The sequence below is a fragment of the Puma concolor genome, chromosome B3 (assembly GCF_028749965.1).
Source record: "Puma concolor isolate L17-30 chromosome B3, mPumCon1.1.hap2, whole genome shotgun sequence".
NCBI classification, from domain to species: Eukaryota; Metazoa; Chordata; class Mammalia; order Carnivora; family Felidae; genus Puma; species Puma concolor.
This window is the reverse complement of record NC_141672.1, coordinates 119,590,359-119,610,392: the sequence shown is the minus strand read 5'-3', so window position 1 is coordinate 119,610,392 and position 20,034 is coordinate 119,590,359. Positions and strand designations below refer to the sequence as shown.

General features: G+C 35.2%; 1 protein-coding gene across 5 annotated transcripts in view; it reads right to left on the bottom strand.

Annotated features, from left to right (window-relative positions):
• The window catches only part of SCAPER (S-phase cyclin A associated protein in the ER), a 505,214-nt gene that overhangs the window by 342,661 nt on the left and 142,519 nt on the right, over positions 1–20,034 (bottom strand). For all 5 annotated transcript variants that reach the window (XM_086711283.1, XM_086711287.1, XM_086711288.1 and 2 more), the window contains one exon: positions 7,966–8,121. In XM_086711283.1, coding sequence (XP_086567409.1) covers positions 7,966–8,121 — 156 coding nt within the window. The remainder of the gene's footprint in view (positions 1–7,965; positions 8,122–20,034) is intronic.

Genomic DNA, 20,034 nt, shown 5'->3' with positions numbered 1-20,034 from the left:
GTTCATCACAGCAAATACACTCCTTAATCCCCACCACCTGTATTTCACCTATCCATTGCCCTATGCACCTCCCCTCTGGTAACCATCAGTTGGTTCTCTATAGTTAAGAGTCTGTTTCTTGCTTTTTTGTTTTTGTTTTTTATTTTCATTTTTTGCTCATTTGTTTCTTAAATTGCACATATGAGTGAAATCATATGGTATTTGTCTTTCTCTGACTGCCTTATTTCACTTAGCATTATACCCTCTAGCTCCATCCAGGTCATTGCAAATGGCAAGATTTCATTCTTTGTTATGGCTGAATAATATTCCATTGTATATATACCACACCTTCTTTATCTACTCATCTACTCATCAGCTGGCGGGTACTTGGGCTGCTTCCGTATCTTGGCTATTGTACATAATGCTGCTATAAACATAGGGGTGCACGTTTGAATTAGTGTTTTGTATTCTTTGCGTAAAAACCCAATAGTGCAATTTGCTGGATTATAGGGTAGTTCTATTTTTAACTTTTTGAGGAACCTCTATACTGTTTTCCAGAATGGCTGCACCAGTTTGCATTCCTACCAATAGTGAAAAGAGGGTTCCTTTTTCTACACACCCTCACCGACACCTGTTGTTCCCTGTGCTGTTGATTTTAGCCATTCTGAGGGGTGTGAGGTGATATCTCATTGTCAGTTTGATTTGTATTTCCCTGATGATGAGTGATGATGAACATCTTTTCATGTCTCTGTTGGCCATCTGGATGTCATTTTTGGAAAAATGTCTTCATGTCTTGCTCATTTATTAACTGAATCATTTGATATTTGGGTGTTGTTAGTTCTTTCTATATATTGCATATTAACCCTTTGTGGATATGTCATTAACAAATACCTTCTCCCATTCCATAAACTGCCAATGCAGGTTTTTTTTTAACTGCAAATAAATGTGAGTTTAAGAGAAAACTCTTTTGCTTGTATTTTCTTCATTGTAAATAATTTTCTGTGCCAGACATTGTTGTTTTTAGTCTTAAAGAGTTTTTGAGATCTTATATATAGCTAGAAAAATTTCCACATATTATGCTTAGTAATGAGAAGAGCTATAATCAATTAGTTCATGATTAGTATGCCTGACAGTAAAGAATATATTTAAAATCTAACTGTATGCCTCCAGTAGTCTGTAACCTACCACATATGCCTTCCGGAAATCAGTACATTCCCTGTAGTTCCCAATCCTTCCTTCCCTGGGCCCCCTCCAAAAAAAAGAAAAAGAAAAAGAAAAAGAAAAAAAGTAGGGACTTTTTAGCTTACTAGTTTAAAAAAGTTTTCTTCTGCGGGGGTAGATAGGGTTTCTTGTAGGTATGAAGTTACCATAGTGAGCTTAGTTAAGTATTAGAAGTATTCAGATGTCGGGGCGCCTGGGTGGCGCAGTCGGTTAAGCGTCCGACTTCAACCAGGTCACGATCTCACGGTCCGTGAGTTCGAGCCCCGCGTCGGGCTCTGGGCTGATGGCTCAGAGCCTGTTTCCGATTCTGTGTCTCCCTCTCTCTCTGCCCCTTGCCCGTTTATGCTCTGTCTCTCTCTGTCCCAAAAATAAATAAACGTTGAAAAAAAAAATTAAAAAAAAAAAAAAGAAGTATTCAGATGTCTCCTCAGTGTTCTCTTAAACTGCCTTAGTAATTTTTTTCTGTCATTTACTGGGCACTTACTATGCTAAACACTTTGCTAAGTATTTACCCATATTAGCAATTTTAGTATCACAACAAACTGGGGGTCTTTAAGGTAAAATGACTTGCACAAGGCTGTATAAGTAGTAATTAGGAGAACCTACCATCACTGTGTTCCATTAATCATAAAGACTAGGGGCCAGGGAGAGGCTATGTAAGCTACCTGGGGAATGGGAATGAATTAAAAAAAAAATATGTCAATACAAAGGCAGAAGAAACAACAGGTGTTGGTGAGGACGTCCAGAAAGGGGCACCCTCTTACACTGTTGGTGGGAATGCAAACTGGTACATCCATTCTGGGAAACACTATGGAGGTTCCTCAAAAAGTTAAAAATAGAATTACCCTATAATTCAGCAATTGCATTACTGGGTATTTACACAAAGAAAACAAAAACACTAATTCAAACATACACCACTATCTTTATATGAGCATTATTTACAATACCCAGGATATGGAAGCAGCCCAAGCGCCCATCAACTGATGAGTGGATAAAGATGTGGTATATATATATACAATGAAATATTATTCTGCCATAAAGAAGAACAAAATCTTGCCATTTGTGACAACATGGACTGAGCTTATAATGTTAAGGGAAGTTAAGTCAGTCAGAGAAAGACAAATATCATATGATTTCACTCATATGGGCAATTTAAGAAACCAAACACAGAAAAGAAAGACAAAAAGAGAGAGAGACAAACCAATAACAGACTCTTAAGTATAGAGAACCAATTGATGGTTAACAGAGGAGAGGTGGGTGGAGGGATCGGTAAAATAGGTGGTGGGGATTAAGGAGTGCACTTGTGATGTGCGCTGGGGGATATATGAAATTATTGAATCACTAAATAGTATACCTAAAACTAATCTAACACTGTATGTTAACTTGAAATAAAATAAAACCTTAAAAAACTATATCATGTGAAAACACAAGTTTCACAATAAAATACAATAAACTTAGATATTAAATATAAAGAATTAAACCAGAACTTTTCATTTCATACTTTGTAAAACCAAAAGTTTCAAAAATATGCTTTCAAAAATTATAAAATGGTCTTATAAATGAAATATATGAATATATATAATTTATGTGTATGTACAATGTAGCCAAGTTGAATGTGTAAATATAATGCCAACTTTTGATATTATTCATATATTTAACAGATACTCCAATAATGTACCAATAGATATAAGTGGACTTCAAAAAATATTCAATATTTTAATTTCTGTTTTTAATATAAATGGAAAAGATAACTGGTAACTATAGCTAATGAATAAAATTATTAAGTTCAGCTCATATTTTCCTTTCTAAAATAGGAAACTTTGTACCCCACATAAGCATTTTGCACAGTGCAAGAGTTCCATGAATATCTGTTAAATGAAGCATAACTTTAAAAAATAATAGGCATTATAAATCTATATACACACAAATAAAGAGTATCAACCTGCAGCAAATGAGTTAGAAAGATATTTAACCCTTAAGCCTTCTGAAACCTCTGAAACCCCCACAAACTTTGCTTATTCCAATCAGTATTTGTTTATGGAAGCCTAAGAATGGATACTGCTACCCCTATACGCTCTTTAGGCCTACAATTTAATGACTAGGGCAAAAGGACAGGCAGAATATCTAAGGAAATTGAACTTAAAACTAACCAATAATTTACATAACTAAAATGGCAAATTGAGAATATATGATGACAGCATATACTTAGTATTTTACTCATAAGAAAGAAGGGTCACAATTGCCTGTAACAGTTTATGGGAATGTTAAAAAGTAAAATAGTCAAAGAAAAGCAGAGGACCTTACTATTATTGTATCTACAGAATGCTTGCCATTAGTGCCTTGCACATCTAGTAATGACTACCCGGTAAAAAATTTTTTTAATTATAAATAAGTTATACATTACCTGTGGACTTTTCTTTTTAATTTTTTTTAATATTTATTTATTTTTGAGAGAGAGACAGACCATGAGCAGGGGAGGGGCAGAGAGAGAGGGACACACAGAACCCAAAGCAGGCTCCAGGCTTTGAGCTGTCAGCACAGAGCCCAACACGGGACTTGAACTCACAAACCGCGAGATCATGACCTGAGCTGAAGTAAGATGCTTAACTGACTGAGCCACCCAGGCACCCCAAAGGACTTTTCTAATATCAGTATAGGTTGACTAAACTTGATGGGTTTTTAATTTTTCATTGAAAATTAAATCCATAGGAAATTTCCAAATTTTTTAAATGTTTATTTATTTTGAGAGAGAGAGAGAGTGTGTGAGCAGGAGAGAGGCAGAGAGAAAGGAGAGAGAAAATCCCAAGCAGGCTCCATGCTGTCAGCACGAGCCTGACGCAAGGCTCAATTCCACAACTGTGAGATCATGACCAGAGCTGAAATCCGATGTTCAATTTACTGAACCACCTTGGCACCCCTTTAATAAGAAAAATAATTCTAAGAAGTCAAAACAACTTTAAAGTGCTAGTGTGTACAGGAAATTCCTTACTACTTTCAGGAAAGAACTGCTTTCCTTCTGGCTTTAATAAATGTCCCAATTTGTGAAATAAGAGTCATTATTTTGTTTTTAATGTTTATTTATTTTTGAGAGAGAGACACACAGAGTGCAAGCAGGGAAGGGGCAGAGAGAGAGGGAGACACAGAACCCAAAGCAGGCTGCAGGCTCTAAGCTGTCAGCAGAGCCTGACGCAGGGCTCAAACCCACAAACTGTGAGATCACAACCTGAGCTGAAGTAGGATGCTTAACCTACTGAGCCATCCAGGCGCCCCAAGAGTCATCATTTTTAAATGGAAGATAACTATATATTTCAAATCTTCAGATCTATAAAGTGAATGCAAAAAAATGAAGCTAAGATGTCTATTCAAAATATGCAATATTACTCATATATTTCCCTTCCTACCAACAGAGTTAATCTGTAGCTCATACATAGCTCTACAACACTTTTCACATTGTGTTGTATTGTTTGCCATAAGGCGAGGATTGTGTCTTAATTATATCTGAATTATTAATGCCTAATGGTTCTTCAAAAATAACACATAATTTACAAAACATAATGATTTTTATAAAACGGTCCCAAGCAGAGAAATAGCACTCATACTGAAAAGACATCTCTTATTAAAACTTCAAATTTCCTGTTTTATTTACTCATTTAATTAGTTTATAGAGAAGCAACTTATAAATAATAAAAATAAAAACTTTTGTTGCTCCTTAGAGAAGAAAATCTTAAGTTTTTCAAACAATCATTGCGTATTTTTTTAACATAAATTAGCTTAGAACTCAGATTAAAATAAGACACTGAACTGAAATCAAATAGAGATCAGGGATGAATATAGGAATGCCTGCCAATACCCACAAATAGTAGAGAATAATCAATGAACTTTTAAAAATGTATTGATATTTTAACTTCCTAAAACCACCAGTAACATAAAGAAGCAGGAGAGGCACCTGGGTGACTCAGCTCAGGTCATGATCTTGCAGTCTGTGAGTTCAAGCCCCATGTCGGGCTCTGTGCTGACAGCTCAGAGCCTGGAGCCTGCTTGGGATTTTGTGTCTTCCTCTCTCTCTGCCCCTCCCCAACTCACAATCGGTCTCTCTCTCTCTCTCTCACAAATAAACATTGAAAAAAAATTTTTAAAAAAGAAGCATGAAGTATTAATAACATCTCTAATCTTTAACATAACAAAGCTCTGCATGACCTGTTCCCTAACTCTAGAGAGTGTACTCTCCTATGTCTCCTGCATGGAATGCCTACTTCTCATTGTTTGCTTCTATCTTATTGTTTTCAAATCTCAGCTGAGGGACCATCTTCTCTATGAAGCTTTACCTCACTTTTTCATCTCTTTGCCACTCTCAGTTTGAGTATGGTGTTTTCCTCTGTGCTTCCAAGAATGCCGTTGCTGTTACACTGATCCTAAAGGATTAAGATTTGTTTATATACGTCTCCCCATTGACAACAACGATGTATCCTTTTCGTGTCCTTGAATCTAGCACAACATATGGCTTATAGTAGTAATTCAATAAATGATCACTGAATGAACAAATAAACATTGGTCATAATAAAGTATGTCCTCACTTATATTTGAACACTGCAAAATTTGTTCTCTACATCAAAAGTGTCAAGTCCTTATTTCTAGCCTGTACAAAGAGGTCTTTTCCTCCTCTTCCCATGGAGAAGTGCCTTGTCTTTGAAGATGTTCTCAATGGTGAGGAGACGGCCCTTGCAGCCAGCATGTAGGTGGTCATGGTTCCAGATGGAAACCTGTAGCAACACTTGACCTCAAAAGCCATCTTGGTGCTGGATTCCCTTCAGGACTTCCAGCCAAAGCTGTTCAGTTTGCAGACCTATGAATAAGCTGCCCACCATGCACTCTGGGCACCACGGCCACTGCACCCATTCAGGTGACCCATGCCACCCAGGAAATCACCATGTGAGCAGTCCTGCCAGCCCATGAGGTTGGCCTTCTTATCCCTAGTGGGCTTGACTTACTCTGGCTAGTGCTGACAAATCATAATGACACAGTTGAGAAACAGCAGAGATAGTCCAAAAGAGAGATCAAAGTACTCATGTACATAATCATATAGAATATGTAAGTGATCATACAATGTCATTATATTTAAATAATCATGTAATAGTCATATATGACAAATATACATACATACATGGTTGCATGTGGGTGCTTGTGTACATATATATGTGTATGTATTTATACATGCACACATATATATGTAAAATACTTCCTTTTCTAAGACAAAATAAAATTACATTTGTGTTCATTTCTTTTCCTTTTTAGTTTTTCTAAACCCTGGCTGAAAAATGTAAAATATGTGTACATATATGTATATGCTTACCCATATGTATGTATGTTATATTTATGTATTTCTTATACCACTTTAGTCTTTTTAAGTGTTGGTTTTAATGTGCCATATCAACTGATAAAAGTGAGATGGTAATTGTATTTGGTTTGCAATTGAGTGGAAAAGCCATGTCATCAATAAGTCCTAAGAAATCATCCTCCTTATTAGTAAAATTGAGTATTTCTGTGCCCTCAAAATCTCTCTGTGGACCTCTACTCAAAGGCCAACTCTGCACCATACCATTAGAAGTTTCTTTTCAGTGTGAACATAACTGTAATTTATATCTTACATGTAGGTGCATGTCCACATGTGAGGATACTTTCTACCTCAAAATCATCCCCCTCCTCTAAAAACATTTATTTTTCTAATACAGTCTTTGATGCAAATATAATGTGAATTCAGAAAGCATACTTAATATGACCCAGAGCCTTAGCACATTTTTAGAATAATTTACCGGACATTTACACTTTGGCAACAAACCCCTCTTTAACAATGGGAAAACTGAGAAAGGCATTGATTTGCGAAAAACACAATCACGGGGTGCACCCTGCCTGCTGGTCTCATTGAGCTAATATATTCAACTGTGAGTTGTAAGAAAATGATGGTAACGTATACAATTTTGGGGAGGGTTGGTCATCTGTTGACTGTTGCCTCTGACTGTTGAACAGTTTTATATCTGTTCAGCAAATTCATTTCAACATTACTGATCACCCACGTATGGGTCTATTCTTTGAATTCTCCCTCACGCTGGTTGTAACATCTTACTGGATCCCTCACCAATTAATTGAGTTGAATAAAATCTTTGACACCAGTTTAAAGAAACAAACAAACAAACAAAAATGTCAAGTCCTAAAAGAGTCTTGTGGGCAAGACTTTCTACTAAGTAAGATCTAAAATAGTTTATAAACATTAGTACAGTTCTTCCTATCCTGAAAACGGTACCTAAATTAGGGTTTACTACAGAGGTCAAGAGCCAAGCAATTAAAGTATCTGATGATATTGCCCAATAAATGACAGATGTTCCTTGTCATAAGCATAAAGATTGCCCAGTTCTGTAAGGCTACCTATACTCAATCAAACACATTCCTTTTTTAAATGGAAGAAGCTTGTTCTTACAAAGCCCAATTAGAAAAGAATAGATAATAATCTGTCCAATTTAGCCCTTCATCTGGTTGAGATTAGAGATTCAGACTCTATGACTGCTATGTACTGACGAAAGCACTGATTACCTTATCTAAAGGGGTACACATTGTCTTTTGGCAATCAGACCTCATGTTTCCACAGTGCTATACTAAATGACGCACCCTTGGGTCAGAGATTAGGTGTCACTCCATTTTGGATCATCAGCACCTAGCTCAGAGCCTAGAATACAGCAGGTGCTCAATAACTGCTTGCCGAATAAATTCTACCTGAACAGCTTCATCACGTGCTTGTTTTTCTTCCTGTCTTCGCTGACGTTCTTCCTGTAATTCATTAAGCCTCTGCTCGTATTCCTTCAATTTTGATAAGACATCATGGCGCTTATTCTGGGCTTCAAGGGTATTTATGAAGGCAATTTCGTTTACCTTCAATAAAAACAAAGAAAAGGAGTTTCAAATCAAGTTAATTCTAAGACACACCACAAAAATAAGAAACCCCACAGCAGTCATTATATAAAAATATAAACCACTAATAAGGAAGAAAACACAAATTAAATATGGGTCTTTTCCTTTAATATTTACCTCAAAATGGATAATAATCCAGTGTATATAACAAATCCATTGGCCTTAGTAAGGAGTAATTTAGAATAAAGATCTGCCAATGAAATAGCTTTAGGTCAAGAAATTAATTAAGATTCTTACAAAAACATCTTGTGAAGTTCTACTTATTTCATTATGATTGCAATTATATAAATTACATTAAGACTTAAGTAGGTATGTACATGTTTTTCTAATGAGTTTGAGAAGACAAAACTTAAAGTGAGCATCACATCATTTTCCTTCAACATATACCAAATGCGTGACAATTAGGAACAAGGTAGTGGAAAATACACTACACCTCGACTTCACATATATTGATACTTACCAGCCAAGTTTTGCTAGAAAGTGAAGTTTTATGAGTAAAGTTTAGCTAAAGATAAAGCAGGGAAATGTCAGTTGGGATCAAATTTCTCATTCTTGAAAGCCAGAGGGAAGGCATGCTGCAGTGAAAATGATGGACTAAAACAGGGAAGTAAACACCGGGACTGACTCTGACAGAAGAACAGACTCCAGGAATCCATGCTGAATGGAATAAAACCTATCACTAGATAAGTTATACATCTCAGACAAGAATTTGAATACAGTTCTAACCAAGGTTTCCCACTTATCTTGCCACGTGGCCACTTTTTTAAGTAAGATAATAACATAACCATCCCTCAAACTGTACTAAAAGTATAAGGCAAACAGCAGTACTGAAGGAAAATGAATCATACTGTATCAGGGCTCACACATTAAGCATAATCAAGATGAAAGAAAAAGAAATGGGACTTAGTGTTCTAGACAAAAATAAGTAAAATAAAATTAGAAAAGTGAGCAAAAGTTAAATAATTTCAATCTGTGATGTTGGTCAAAGGGTACAAAGTCTCAATGATGGAAGATGAGTAAGTTTTAGAGACGTGCAGCATGATCATGACACTTAACAATACTGTATTCTTGAAATGTGCTAAGAAGAGAGATCTTAAATCTTTTCAGCACATATACAAACATACAAATGATAACTAAGGAGAGGTGATAGATATGTTAATTAGCTGGGTTGTGATCATTCCACAATGTGTATGTATATTAAAACATCGAGTTGTGGGGCGCCTGGGTGGCGCAGTCGGTTAAGCGTCCGACTTCAGCCAGGTCACGATCTCGCGGTGCGTGAGTTCAAGCCCCGCGTCAGGCTCTGGGCTGATGGCTCAGAGCCTGGAGCCTGTTTCCGATTCTGTGTCTCCTTCTCTCTCTGCCCCTCCCCCGTTCATGCTCTGTCTCTCTCTGTCCCAAAAATAAATAAACGTTGAAAAAAAAAATTTTTTTTTAAAAAAAATAAAAAAAAAAATAAAAAAAATAAAATAAAACATCGAGTTGTAAACCTTAATATATATAATTTTGATGTGTCAATGATATTTCAATAAAGCTATAAATAAGTAATAGATAAGAAGTTAACTAGAAACTAAAAAAACCCAATCTGAAAGAAAACAAAACCCACGAAACACCAGAAAATACCCTAGGCAAACTTTGTAATATAGAAGTTAACAAAAACCTGAATTTAAAGGTAGAAAAAAATGACAAAACAACATAACAATAAAAGATTAGCTAAGGAAACAAACTGAGGACAAAAGTAACACCATCATAGAATTAACTGAATTAGAACAAGCATGGAACAAATAAAGATGGCAAAAAAATAAATCGCTAAGTCTTTTGATAAGTTAATGCAGAATTTAAAAATGAAAATTTATGTATCAGTAACAAGCTTTTAATATAAAGAACAAATGAAGATGGCCTAATATAAGCATGAATAACATCTATAATTAAAAAAGACAAAAGAAAATGTTGCAACATATAATACAAAAAATTTTCCATGAAAAAAAAAGCAAATTGAGAACTTAAAGAAGCCATGTTGTCATGAAAAAATTTTCAGAAAATCAGTACCAAGAATATCCATATTAAATTACAAAACACTAAGGAAAAAGAATAACTCTTCTAAGCTTCTAAGCAGTAAATGCAAATCACCTATAAGAAGAGGGAAAAAAAAAAATCAGTTGGGCCTCAGGCTTCTCCCCAGAAGTAGTTAATGCTAAAGAAAATAAAACCTACAAAATTTTGAAGGAAAACCATTTTGAACTATGTATCTGATCTCTAGCCAAAATGTATTCAGAGAGAAATGCCACACAGCCCAGGGCAACTGGGTGGTTCAGTCAGTTAAAAGTCCGGCTCCATTTTGGCTCAGGTCATGATATCATGGTTCCTGAGATCGGGCTCCGTGTTGGGTTCTGTGCTAACAGCAGGAAGCTTGCTTGGAATTCTCTCTCCGAATTCTCTCTCCCTCTCCCTCTCTGCCCCTCCCCCACTCACACATGTGTGCCTTCTCTCAAAAATATATAAACTTTAAAACTATTAAATTTTTTTAACGTTTATTTATTTTTGAGAGAGAGGGAGACAGAGAGAGAGAGAGACAGAATGCAAGCAGGGGTGGGCAGAGAGGGGGAGACAGAATCTGAAAGACTCCAGGCTAGGAGCTGTCAGCACAAAGCCCAACACAGGGCTCAAACCCACGAACCATGAGATCATGAGCTGGGCCGAAGTCAGACACCCAACCAACTGAGCCACCCAGGCGCCCCAAGACTAGCTTATCTTTTAAAACAACAACAGTAACAACAGTGAATCAAACTATATGATCAAAACTTTTCCACGTCTAAATGAGTGGGAAACTAGGGATATCATTATCTGAAATATGTATTTCAGGAAGTAGATGGTTTGGAAGATAGAGGTGGTGAGCTGATGAGTTCCACTGAAAGCCATCACCAAGCAATAGATAACTGAATCCAAAGATCAACTGTGCCCCTACAAAACAAGTCTCAGAAAGACTGAAGTCATGCCATGCATCTTTTCTGATCAAACTCTATGAAATTAGAACTCAACCACAAGAAAAAATCTAGAAAAAACACAAATACTACAGAAGTTAAATAACATACTACAAAACAATGAATGGGTCAACCAAGAAATCAAACAGGAAATCAAAAAACCTGGAGATAAATGAAAACAGGACAGTCCAAAATCTTGGGATATAGAAAGAGCTATTTTAGGAGGGAAGTTTCAAGAAATACAGGCCTATCTCAATAAGTAAGAAAAACCTCAAATACCCTAACCTTCTGCCTAAAGGAGCTAGAAAAAGAACAACAAACAAAATTCAAAGCCAGCAGAAGGAATGAAATAATAAAGATTGCAGCAGAAATAAATTCAATAAAAAACAAAAAAAAAAAATCAGAACAAAACAAAACACAGAACAGAGTAATGAAACCAGGAGCTCATTGTTTGAAAACATTATCAAAATTGGTAAACCTTTAGCCAGACTCATCAGAAAAAAGAAAATAAAAAAGGACCACACTGGACAATCTCGAAGAAATGGATAAATTCCTAGAAACCTATAACCTGCCAAAACTCAATCAGGAAGTAATAGAAAATTTGAACTGACAGATTACAGGCAATGAAATTTAAACATTTAAGTAAGGATTAAAACCTGTACTTCTCAAACTATTCTAAAAAAAAACAGAAGAGTTAAAAAAGCTTCCAAATTCATTCCATGAGGCCAGAATTACCCTGTTACCAAAACCAATACCAGACAATACAAAAAAAGAGAACAGGGGAGTATCTCTGATGAACACACATGCAAAAATCTTCAACAAAATATTAGTGAATCCAACAATACATTAAAAATAACATTCACCACGATCAAGTGGGATTTATTCCTGGGATGGAAGAATGGTTCAATATTCACAAATCAGGGGCACCTGGGTGGCTCAGTTAGTTAAGCAACGGACTTTAGCCCAGGTCATGATCTTGAGGTCCGTAGGTTCGAGCCCCACGTCAGGCTCTGTGCTGACAGCTCACAGTCTGGAGCCTGCTCAGGATTCTCTGTCTCCCTCTCTCTCTGCCCCTCCTCTTGCTCACACTCTGTCTCTCAAAAATAAATAATAAACATTAAAAAAAAATGGCTCAATATTCACAAATCAATTAACGTGATACATCACATCAACAAAAGAAAGAATAAAAACTGTATGATCATTTCAAAAGATGAAGAAAAAGCATTTGATAAAGTACAATATCCACTTGTAATAAAAACTCTCAACACAGTAGTTTTACAGGGAATATACCTCAACATAATAAAGGCCATCTATGAAAAACCTACAGCTAACATCATACTCAATGGTGAAAAGCTAAGGTCAGGAACAAGACGGGATGTCTACTCTCACCACTTTTATTCAACATAGACCTGGAAGTCTTAGCCACAGGAATCAGGCAACAAAAAGAAATAAAAGGCATCCAAATTGGTAAGGAAAAATTGTAACATTCACTACTTGCAGATAACATGATACTACATATAGAAAACCCTAAAGACTCCACAAAAAGAACTACTAGAACTGATAAATGAATTCAGTAAGGTCACAGGATACAAAATCAATACACAGAAATCCATTGAATTTCTATACACGAAGAATTTCTATGAAGTAGCAGAAAAATAAATTAAGAAAATAATCTCATTTATAAGTGTACCACAAATAATAAAATACCTGGTAATAAACTTAGCCAAAAAGGTGAAAGACCTTCTGAAAACTATAAAATAGTGATAAATTGAAGATGACACAAACGGAAAGATAGTCCATGCTCATGGATTGGGAGAAGAAATATTGTTCAAATGCCCTTATTACCCAAAGCAATCTACAGATTTTATGCAATCACTATCAAACTACCAACAGCATTTTTAATAGAACTAGAACAAATAACCCTAAAATGTGTATGTAACCACATCAGGTCTCAGATAAACAAAGCAATCTTGAAAAAAAAGAATGAAACTGGAGATACCACAATCCCAGATTTCTAGGTATAATATAAAGCTGTAGAAATCAAAACACTATGGTACAAATACACACACACACACACAAAAACCACACAGATCAGTAGAACAGAAGAGAGAGCCCAGAAATAAACCCATGATTATACAATGGAACCAAGAATATACATTGGAAAAAAGAGTCTCTTCAACAAATGGTGCTGGAAACTGGACAGCTACATGCTAGCAAATGAAACTGGACCACTTTCTTACAAACTCAAGATTAAAGACCTAAATGTAAGACCTGAAATCATAAAAATTCTAGAGGAGAGTATAGGGAATAACTTCTCTGATATCAGTTGTGGTAACATTTTTCTAAATATACCTCCTAAGGGAAGGGAAATAAAAACAAAAATAAACTATTGGAACTATATCAAATTTAAAAGCTTCTCAAAGAAATCTATACATTTAATCCAAACCCTATCAAAATACCACCAGCATTTTTCACAGAGCTTGAACAAACAATCCTAAAATTTGCATGGAACCACAAACACCCCAAATACCCAAAGCAATCTTGAAAAAGAAATGCAAAGCTGGAAGCATCACAATTTTGGATTTCAAGTTATATTACAAAGCTAAAGTGATGAAGACAGTATGGTACTGGCACAAAAATAGACACATAGATCAATAGAACAGAATAGAAAACCCAGAAATGAACTCACTATATGGGTAATTAATCTTCAATAAAGCAGGAAAGAAAATCCAATGGAAAAAAGACAGTCTCTTCAACAAATGGTACTGGGAAAACTGGACAGCAACATGCAAAAGAATGAAACTGGACCACCTCCTTACACCATACACAAACATAAATTCAAAATGGATGAAAACCTGAATGTGAGAGCTGAAAAACCATAAAAATCTTAGTAGAGAACACAGGCAATAACCTCTTTGACATCAGCCACAGCAACGTCCTACTAGATACATTTCCCAAGGCAAGGAAAACAAAAGCAAAAATAAACTCTGGGATCTCATCAAAATAAAAAGCTTCTGTACAGTGAAGAAAACAATCAATAAAGCTAAAACACAACCTATGGAATGGGAGAAGATATTTGGAAATGACATCTCTGATAAAGGGTTACTATCCAAAACATACTAAAAACTTATAAAATTCAACATCCAAAAAATGAATACCTCAATTAAAAAGTGGGCAGAGGACATGAATAGGCATTTTTTCCAAAGAAGACATCCAGATGGCCAACAGACACATGAATAGATGCTCAACATCACTGATCATCAGGGAAATACAAATCAAAACTACAATGAGAAGCACCTTACACCTGTCAGAATGGCTAACATCAACAACACAAGAAATAATAGATATTCACAAGATTGTGGAGAAAGCAGAACCCTCTTGCACTGTTGGTGGGAATATAAACTGGTGCAGCCACTTTGGAAGACAGTATGGAGATTCTCAAAAAGTTAAAAATAGAACTACCCTACAACCCAGCAATTATGCTACTAGGTATTTACCCAAAGAATACAAAAATACTAATTCAAAGGGATATGTGCACCACAATGCTTATAGCAGCATTATGTACAATAGCCAAATACAGTAACAGCCCAGTGTCCACAGACTGAATGGATAATGAAGATGTGATGTATATAGGGAAAATGGAATATTACTCAACCATAAATAAGAATAAAATCTTGCCATCTGCAATGACATGGATGGAACTAGAGAGTATTAGGTGAAAATAAGTCAGAGAAAGACAAATACCAAATTACTTCACTCATATGTGGAATTTAAGAAACAAAACAAATGAGAAAAGGAAAAAAAAAACAGATAAAGTGAGAGAGACAAAGAAACAGATTCTAAATTATAGAGAACAGACAGTTACTAAAGGGGAGGATGGGTAGAGGGATGTGTGAAACAGGTGATGGGGAATATAGAGTGCACTGGTTGTGATGAGCACCAGGTATTGTATGCAAGTGTTGAATCACTATGTTGTACACCTGAAACTAATATTACACAGTATGTTAACTGGAATTTAAATAAAAACTTAAATAAGAAAAACCAAAAGCTTCTGCAAAGCAAACAACAAAACTAAAAGACAACCTACTGAATGGTAGAAGATATTTACAAATGACATATCCAACAAAGGGTTAATATCCAATATACACAGGAATTCATACAACATCCCCAAAAACAAATAATCTAATTTAAAACTGGGCAGAAGACATGAACAGACATTCCTCCAAAGAAGACATACAACATGGCCAACAGACATATGAAAAGTTGTTCAACAGCACTAATATTCAGGGATACACAAATGAAAACCACAATGAGATATCACCTCACACCTGTCACAAAGGTTAAAATCAAAAACACAAGAAGCAACAAGTATTGGAGAGGATGTGGAGAAAAAGGAACCCTCCATTCACTGTTTGTGGGAGTGTAAACTGGTATAGCCACTGTGGAAAACAGCACGGAGGTTCCTCAAAAAATTAAAAATTACCATATGATCCAGTAATCCTAGTACTGGGTATTTACCCAAAGAATCTGAAAACACTGATTCAAAAAGATATATGTACTCTTATGTTCATTGCAGCATTTTTTACAGTATCTAAATTATGGAAGCAACCCAAGTGTCCACTGATAGATGAATAGGTAAAGGATATGTAGTATTTATATACAATGGAATATTACTCAGCCATAAAAAGGATTGAAACCTTGCCATTTGCAACAGCATGGATGGATCCAGAGGGTATTATGCTAAGTGAAAGTAGTCAGAAAAAGATAAATACTATATGATTTCACTTATATGTGGAATTTAAGAAACAAAGCAAATGAAAAAAAGAGAGAAACAAAAAACAGACACTTAGAGAACAATCAGGTGGCTGCCAGAGGGCAGCTGGGTAGGGGAATAGGTGAAACATGTGAAGGGGATTAAAAGTACACTTATCATGATGAGCAGTGAGTAATGTATAGAATTGTTAAACCACTATATTGTACACCTGAAATTATTGTACACCTGTATGTTATTTAAATGGGAATTAAAATTCAAAAGAAATATTCCCAAACATCAAAAGAAATAAAAAGTAAAGATTAGGGGTTGGGGCTAAAGATGCAAATCTAGAAGTCACTAGAGAGATGATAGTTGAAGCAAGATAATGATTGTCATACTCGAGGAAAAGAACAAGTGAAATGGGCTGAAGTCAGTAAAACTTAGGCATCAAATGAAAAAGGAAAGACAGTAAAGGATTAGTTAGAAAACATAAAGAAAATCAAGGTAGTGCAGAATATTCTAGAAAATGTTATTTCACAGGATTCATAATGGAAAGATTCAGAAAAGTCTTTTAAACTTAGTGATAACATTCTATACTACAGTGATACTATTCTATGTGTGTATTCTATGTATAGCATAGAGGGAAAATGGCATTATAAAAAATTCAAGAAGATATGGGTGATGAGGTGGTGAAAATCAGCTCAGCCCACTCTTTCCAAGGAATCTGCAGATTCACAAAAGGCCAGAATAGATAATCTGCAGAACTGGAGTATACAAGTAGGTAGTCTAGAGGAAAAAAAGCAAAGGAGCAGGCACAAGAAGTAATGAAGCAAATTCAAAGAGCAGGCAAGAGGACACAGCACATGGAAGAGGGCTACTGCCAGAAATCAGGAAAAGGAGATCTATTCCTCATAAAAAAATTAAAGTCTATTGTAATAATGAGTAGATGTTGCAAGTGAAAAAATCGGGTCCTGATTAATGTAGGTTATAATAATAGTCACTATCAACTAAACAGTGGATGTTTTGTTTTCAACCATGTATATACCCCAAAAATAAGGAATTTGAAATGACTATTAACTTACTTCACAAACTCACAGAAGGTGTATATGAGATAAAAATTATATCTTGATTATATAACAGGACTAAAATGAATATATTTGGTACATGTCTCAAGGAAATTACATTTCTAGTAGACCTTAAGAATATTTTTAAGGCCAGAAAAAGCAACCACCTTAAACAACTAAAAAATTAGGGAAATACATAAAACATATCAAATTCAATTAATGTAATACAGAAAATATCAAGAGAACAAAACCTATATTATTTTGCAATAGATGCAGAAAAGCATTTGACAAAATCCAACATCCTTTTATATGATACAAACATGCAACAAAATAGGAATAAAAAGGAACTTCCTCAATCTGATGAAAGGCATCTATGAAAACCCCACACCTAACATCATACTTTATGATAAAAGACTAAATACTTCCTCTAAAGACTGGGAATAAGACAAGGATGTCATGTCCACATTTACCACTTCAACACTGTATTTCAGGTTCTACCTAGAATAAAAAGCAAGAAAAACAAATCAAAGACATCCAGGTTGGAAAAGAAGTAAAAGTGTATCTATTTGCAGATAACATGATCTTGGAGACAGAAAATCCTAAAGAATCCACTAAAAAGCTATTAGAACTAAAGAGCCAGTTCAAACAAAGCTGTAAGAAACATGATCAACATATAAAATTCAACTCTATTTCTGAACACGAGCAGTAAACAATCTGAAAATGAAGTTAAGAAAACAATTTCATTCTGTTTGATCCCTGAGAAATATTCCAGTGTGTGTGTGTGTGTGTGTGTGTGTGTGTGTGTGTGTGTATTCACCCACATCTTCCTTATCCATTCATCAGTCAATGGACATTTGGGCTCTTTCCATAATTTGGCTATTGTTGATAGTACTGCTACAAACACTGGTGTGCATGTGCCCCTTCGAATCAGCATCTTGGTATCCTTCGGACAAATACGTAGTAGTGCAATTGCTGGGTCATAGGGTACAATGTGGATGGAACTACAGCGTATTATGGTAAGCAAAATAAGTCAAAGAAAAATATTACATGATTTCACTCAGGTGGAATTTAAGAAATACAACAGATGAACATGGGGGAGAAAGAAAAATAACATAAAAACAGAGAGGAAGGCAAACCATAAAAGACTCTTAAATGCAGAGAACAACTGAGGGTTGCTGGAGGGGTGGTGGGGCAGGGATGGGCTAAATGGGTGATGGGCATTAAGGAGGGCACTTGTTGGGAGGAGCACTGGGTGTTACATGTAAGTGATGAATCACTAAATTCTACTCCTGAAACCAATACTACACTACATATTAACTTGGAAATAAATAAATAAACAAACAAATAAAATGAGACAAGATTAAAAAAAAGAAAAGAAAACAATTCCAATCTGCAATCATGTCTATAAGAGTACATACTCAGGAATAAATTTAAATGAGTTGAAAGACTTTTTGCATACTAAAAACTTCAAAACACTAAAGAGCCATGTATCAATGTAACAGGATATTATAACAGTAATCAAGATAAAATGGCATTGGCATAAAAAAAGGCATCGAGACAAATGAAACAAAATAGAAACAGACCCATATAGTATATGGCAAATAGCTTTCAACAAGGGTCCTAAGGCAATTCAATGTAAAAAGGACAATCTTTTCAACTGGTACTTGAATATTAGATATCCCTATGAAAATATGAACCTCAACCCTATCTTGCACCAGATACAAAATTTAATTCAAAAGAGGACACAGATGTCATTGTAAAATTTAAAACTCCTACAAAAAAATTAAGAGAAAATCTTAGTGACCTTAAATTCAGGTAAAGATTTTTTAAATAGGACACAAAAGACACATGGTACAGGAAAAAAAAAAGTTAATATATTGGACTTGATCAATTTTTAAAACTTCAAAAGATACTTTTAAGAAAAAGAAAAGGCAATCCAAGGTCTGTGAGGAAGTATTTGCAAAACATAGATCTTACTATCTAAAATACATAAAGTTCTCTAAGAAATCTTTTCATTTGTGACAACGTGGATAAAACTGGAGGGCAATATGCTAAGTTAAATGAACAAGACAAGGAAAGACAAATGCTGCACGGTATCACTTAAATATGGAATCTAAAAAAAAAGTTGAACTCATAAAAATAGAGAGTAGAAATGTGGCTGCCAGGGGCTAAGGGTAGAGAAAGAAATAGGGAGAGGTTAGTAAAAAGGTATAAGCTTTCAGTTATAAGAAGAATAAGTCCTGAAGATCTAATGCATAACACAGTAACTACAGTTGATAACACTAATTGAAATATGCTAAGAGAATAGAACTTAAATGTTCTCTCGCTCACAGACACGCATAAAAGATAAACATGTGAGGTGATGGATGCATTATTTAACTTGATGAGGGGAATCCTTTCACAATGTATATGGATATCAAATCATCATGTTGTATACTTTATATACCTTACCATTTGTCAATTATACCTCAGTAAAGCTGAAAAAACTCAACAATAAAACAATCCAACTTTAATAAATGTACAAGGTATTTGAACAAACATTTCACCAAACAAGAGCTAAAGATATGAAATAAGCATATGAAAAGATGTTCAAAAATGAAAATTAAAACCAAATGAGATACTGTACACACATAGTAAACTTATGTGGCTAAAATTACAGTGTGTAATCATGTCAAATGTTGGTGAGAATGTGGTTAATTAGAACCCTCATCCACCGCTGGTAAGAATGTCTACTACTACAAAAATCCCCTGCTTTCCAAAAGTTCTCATTACACCACTTCACTTTTACAAGAGACCTACATTATACTTGTTTTCCCTAACCAAAAGAAAAGAAATCCAAAGAGAATTTCTGCTTAATGAAAAAAGGCAAAAAGCAAAAACTATATTCAGTGTTTTACAGGGAGCCATTACAGAGCTAGCACACCCCAAATAGTGAGAGAGTGGACTGCCACACTTATTCTCCAGGAGCTACACTCACCATCTCAGTTTTAGGCCACCATAGTTTTGAACTGTGTGAACATCTGTGCTTTATCTCAATTTATTTTGTGCATCCATTAGCAAGTTGTGTTCTAACATA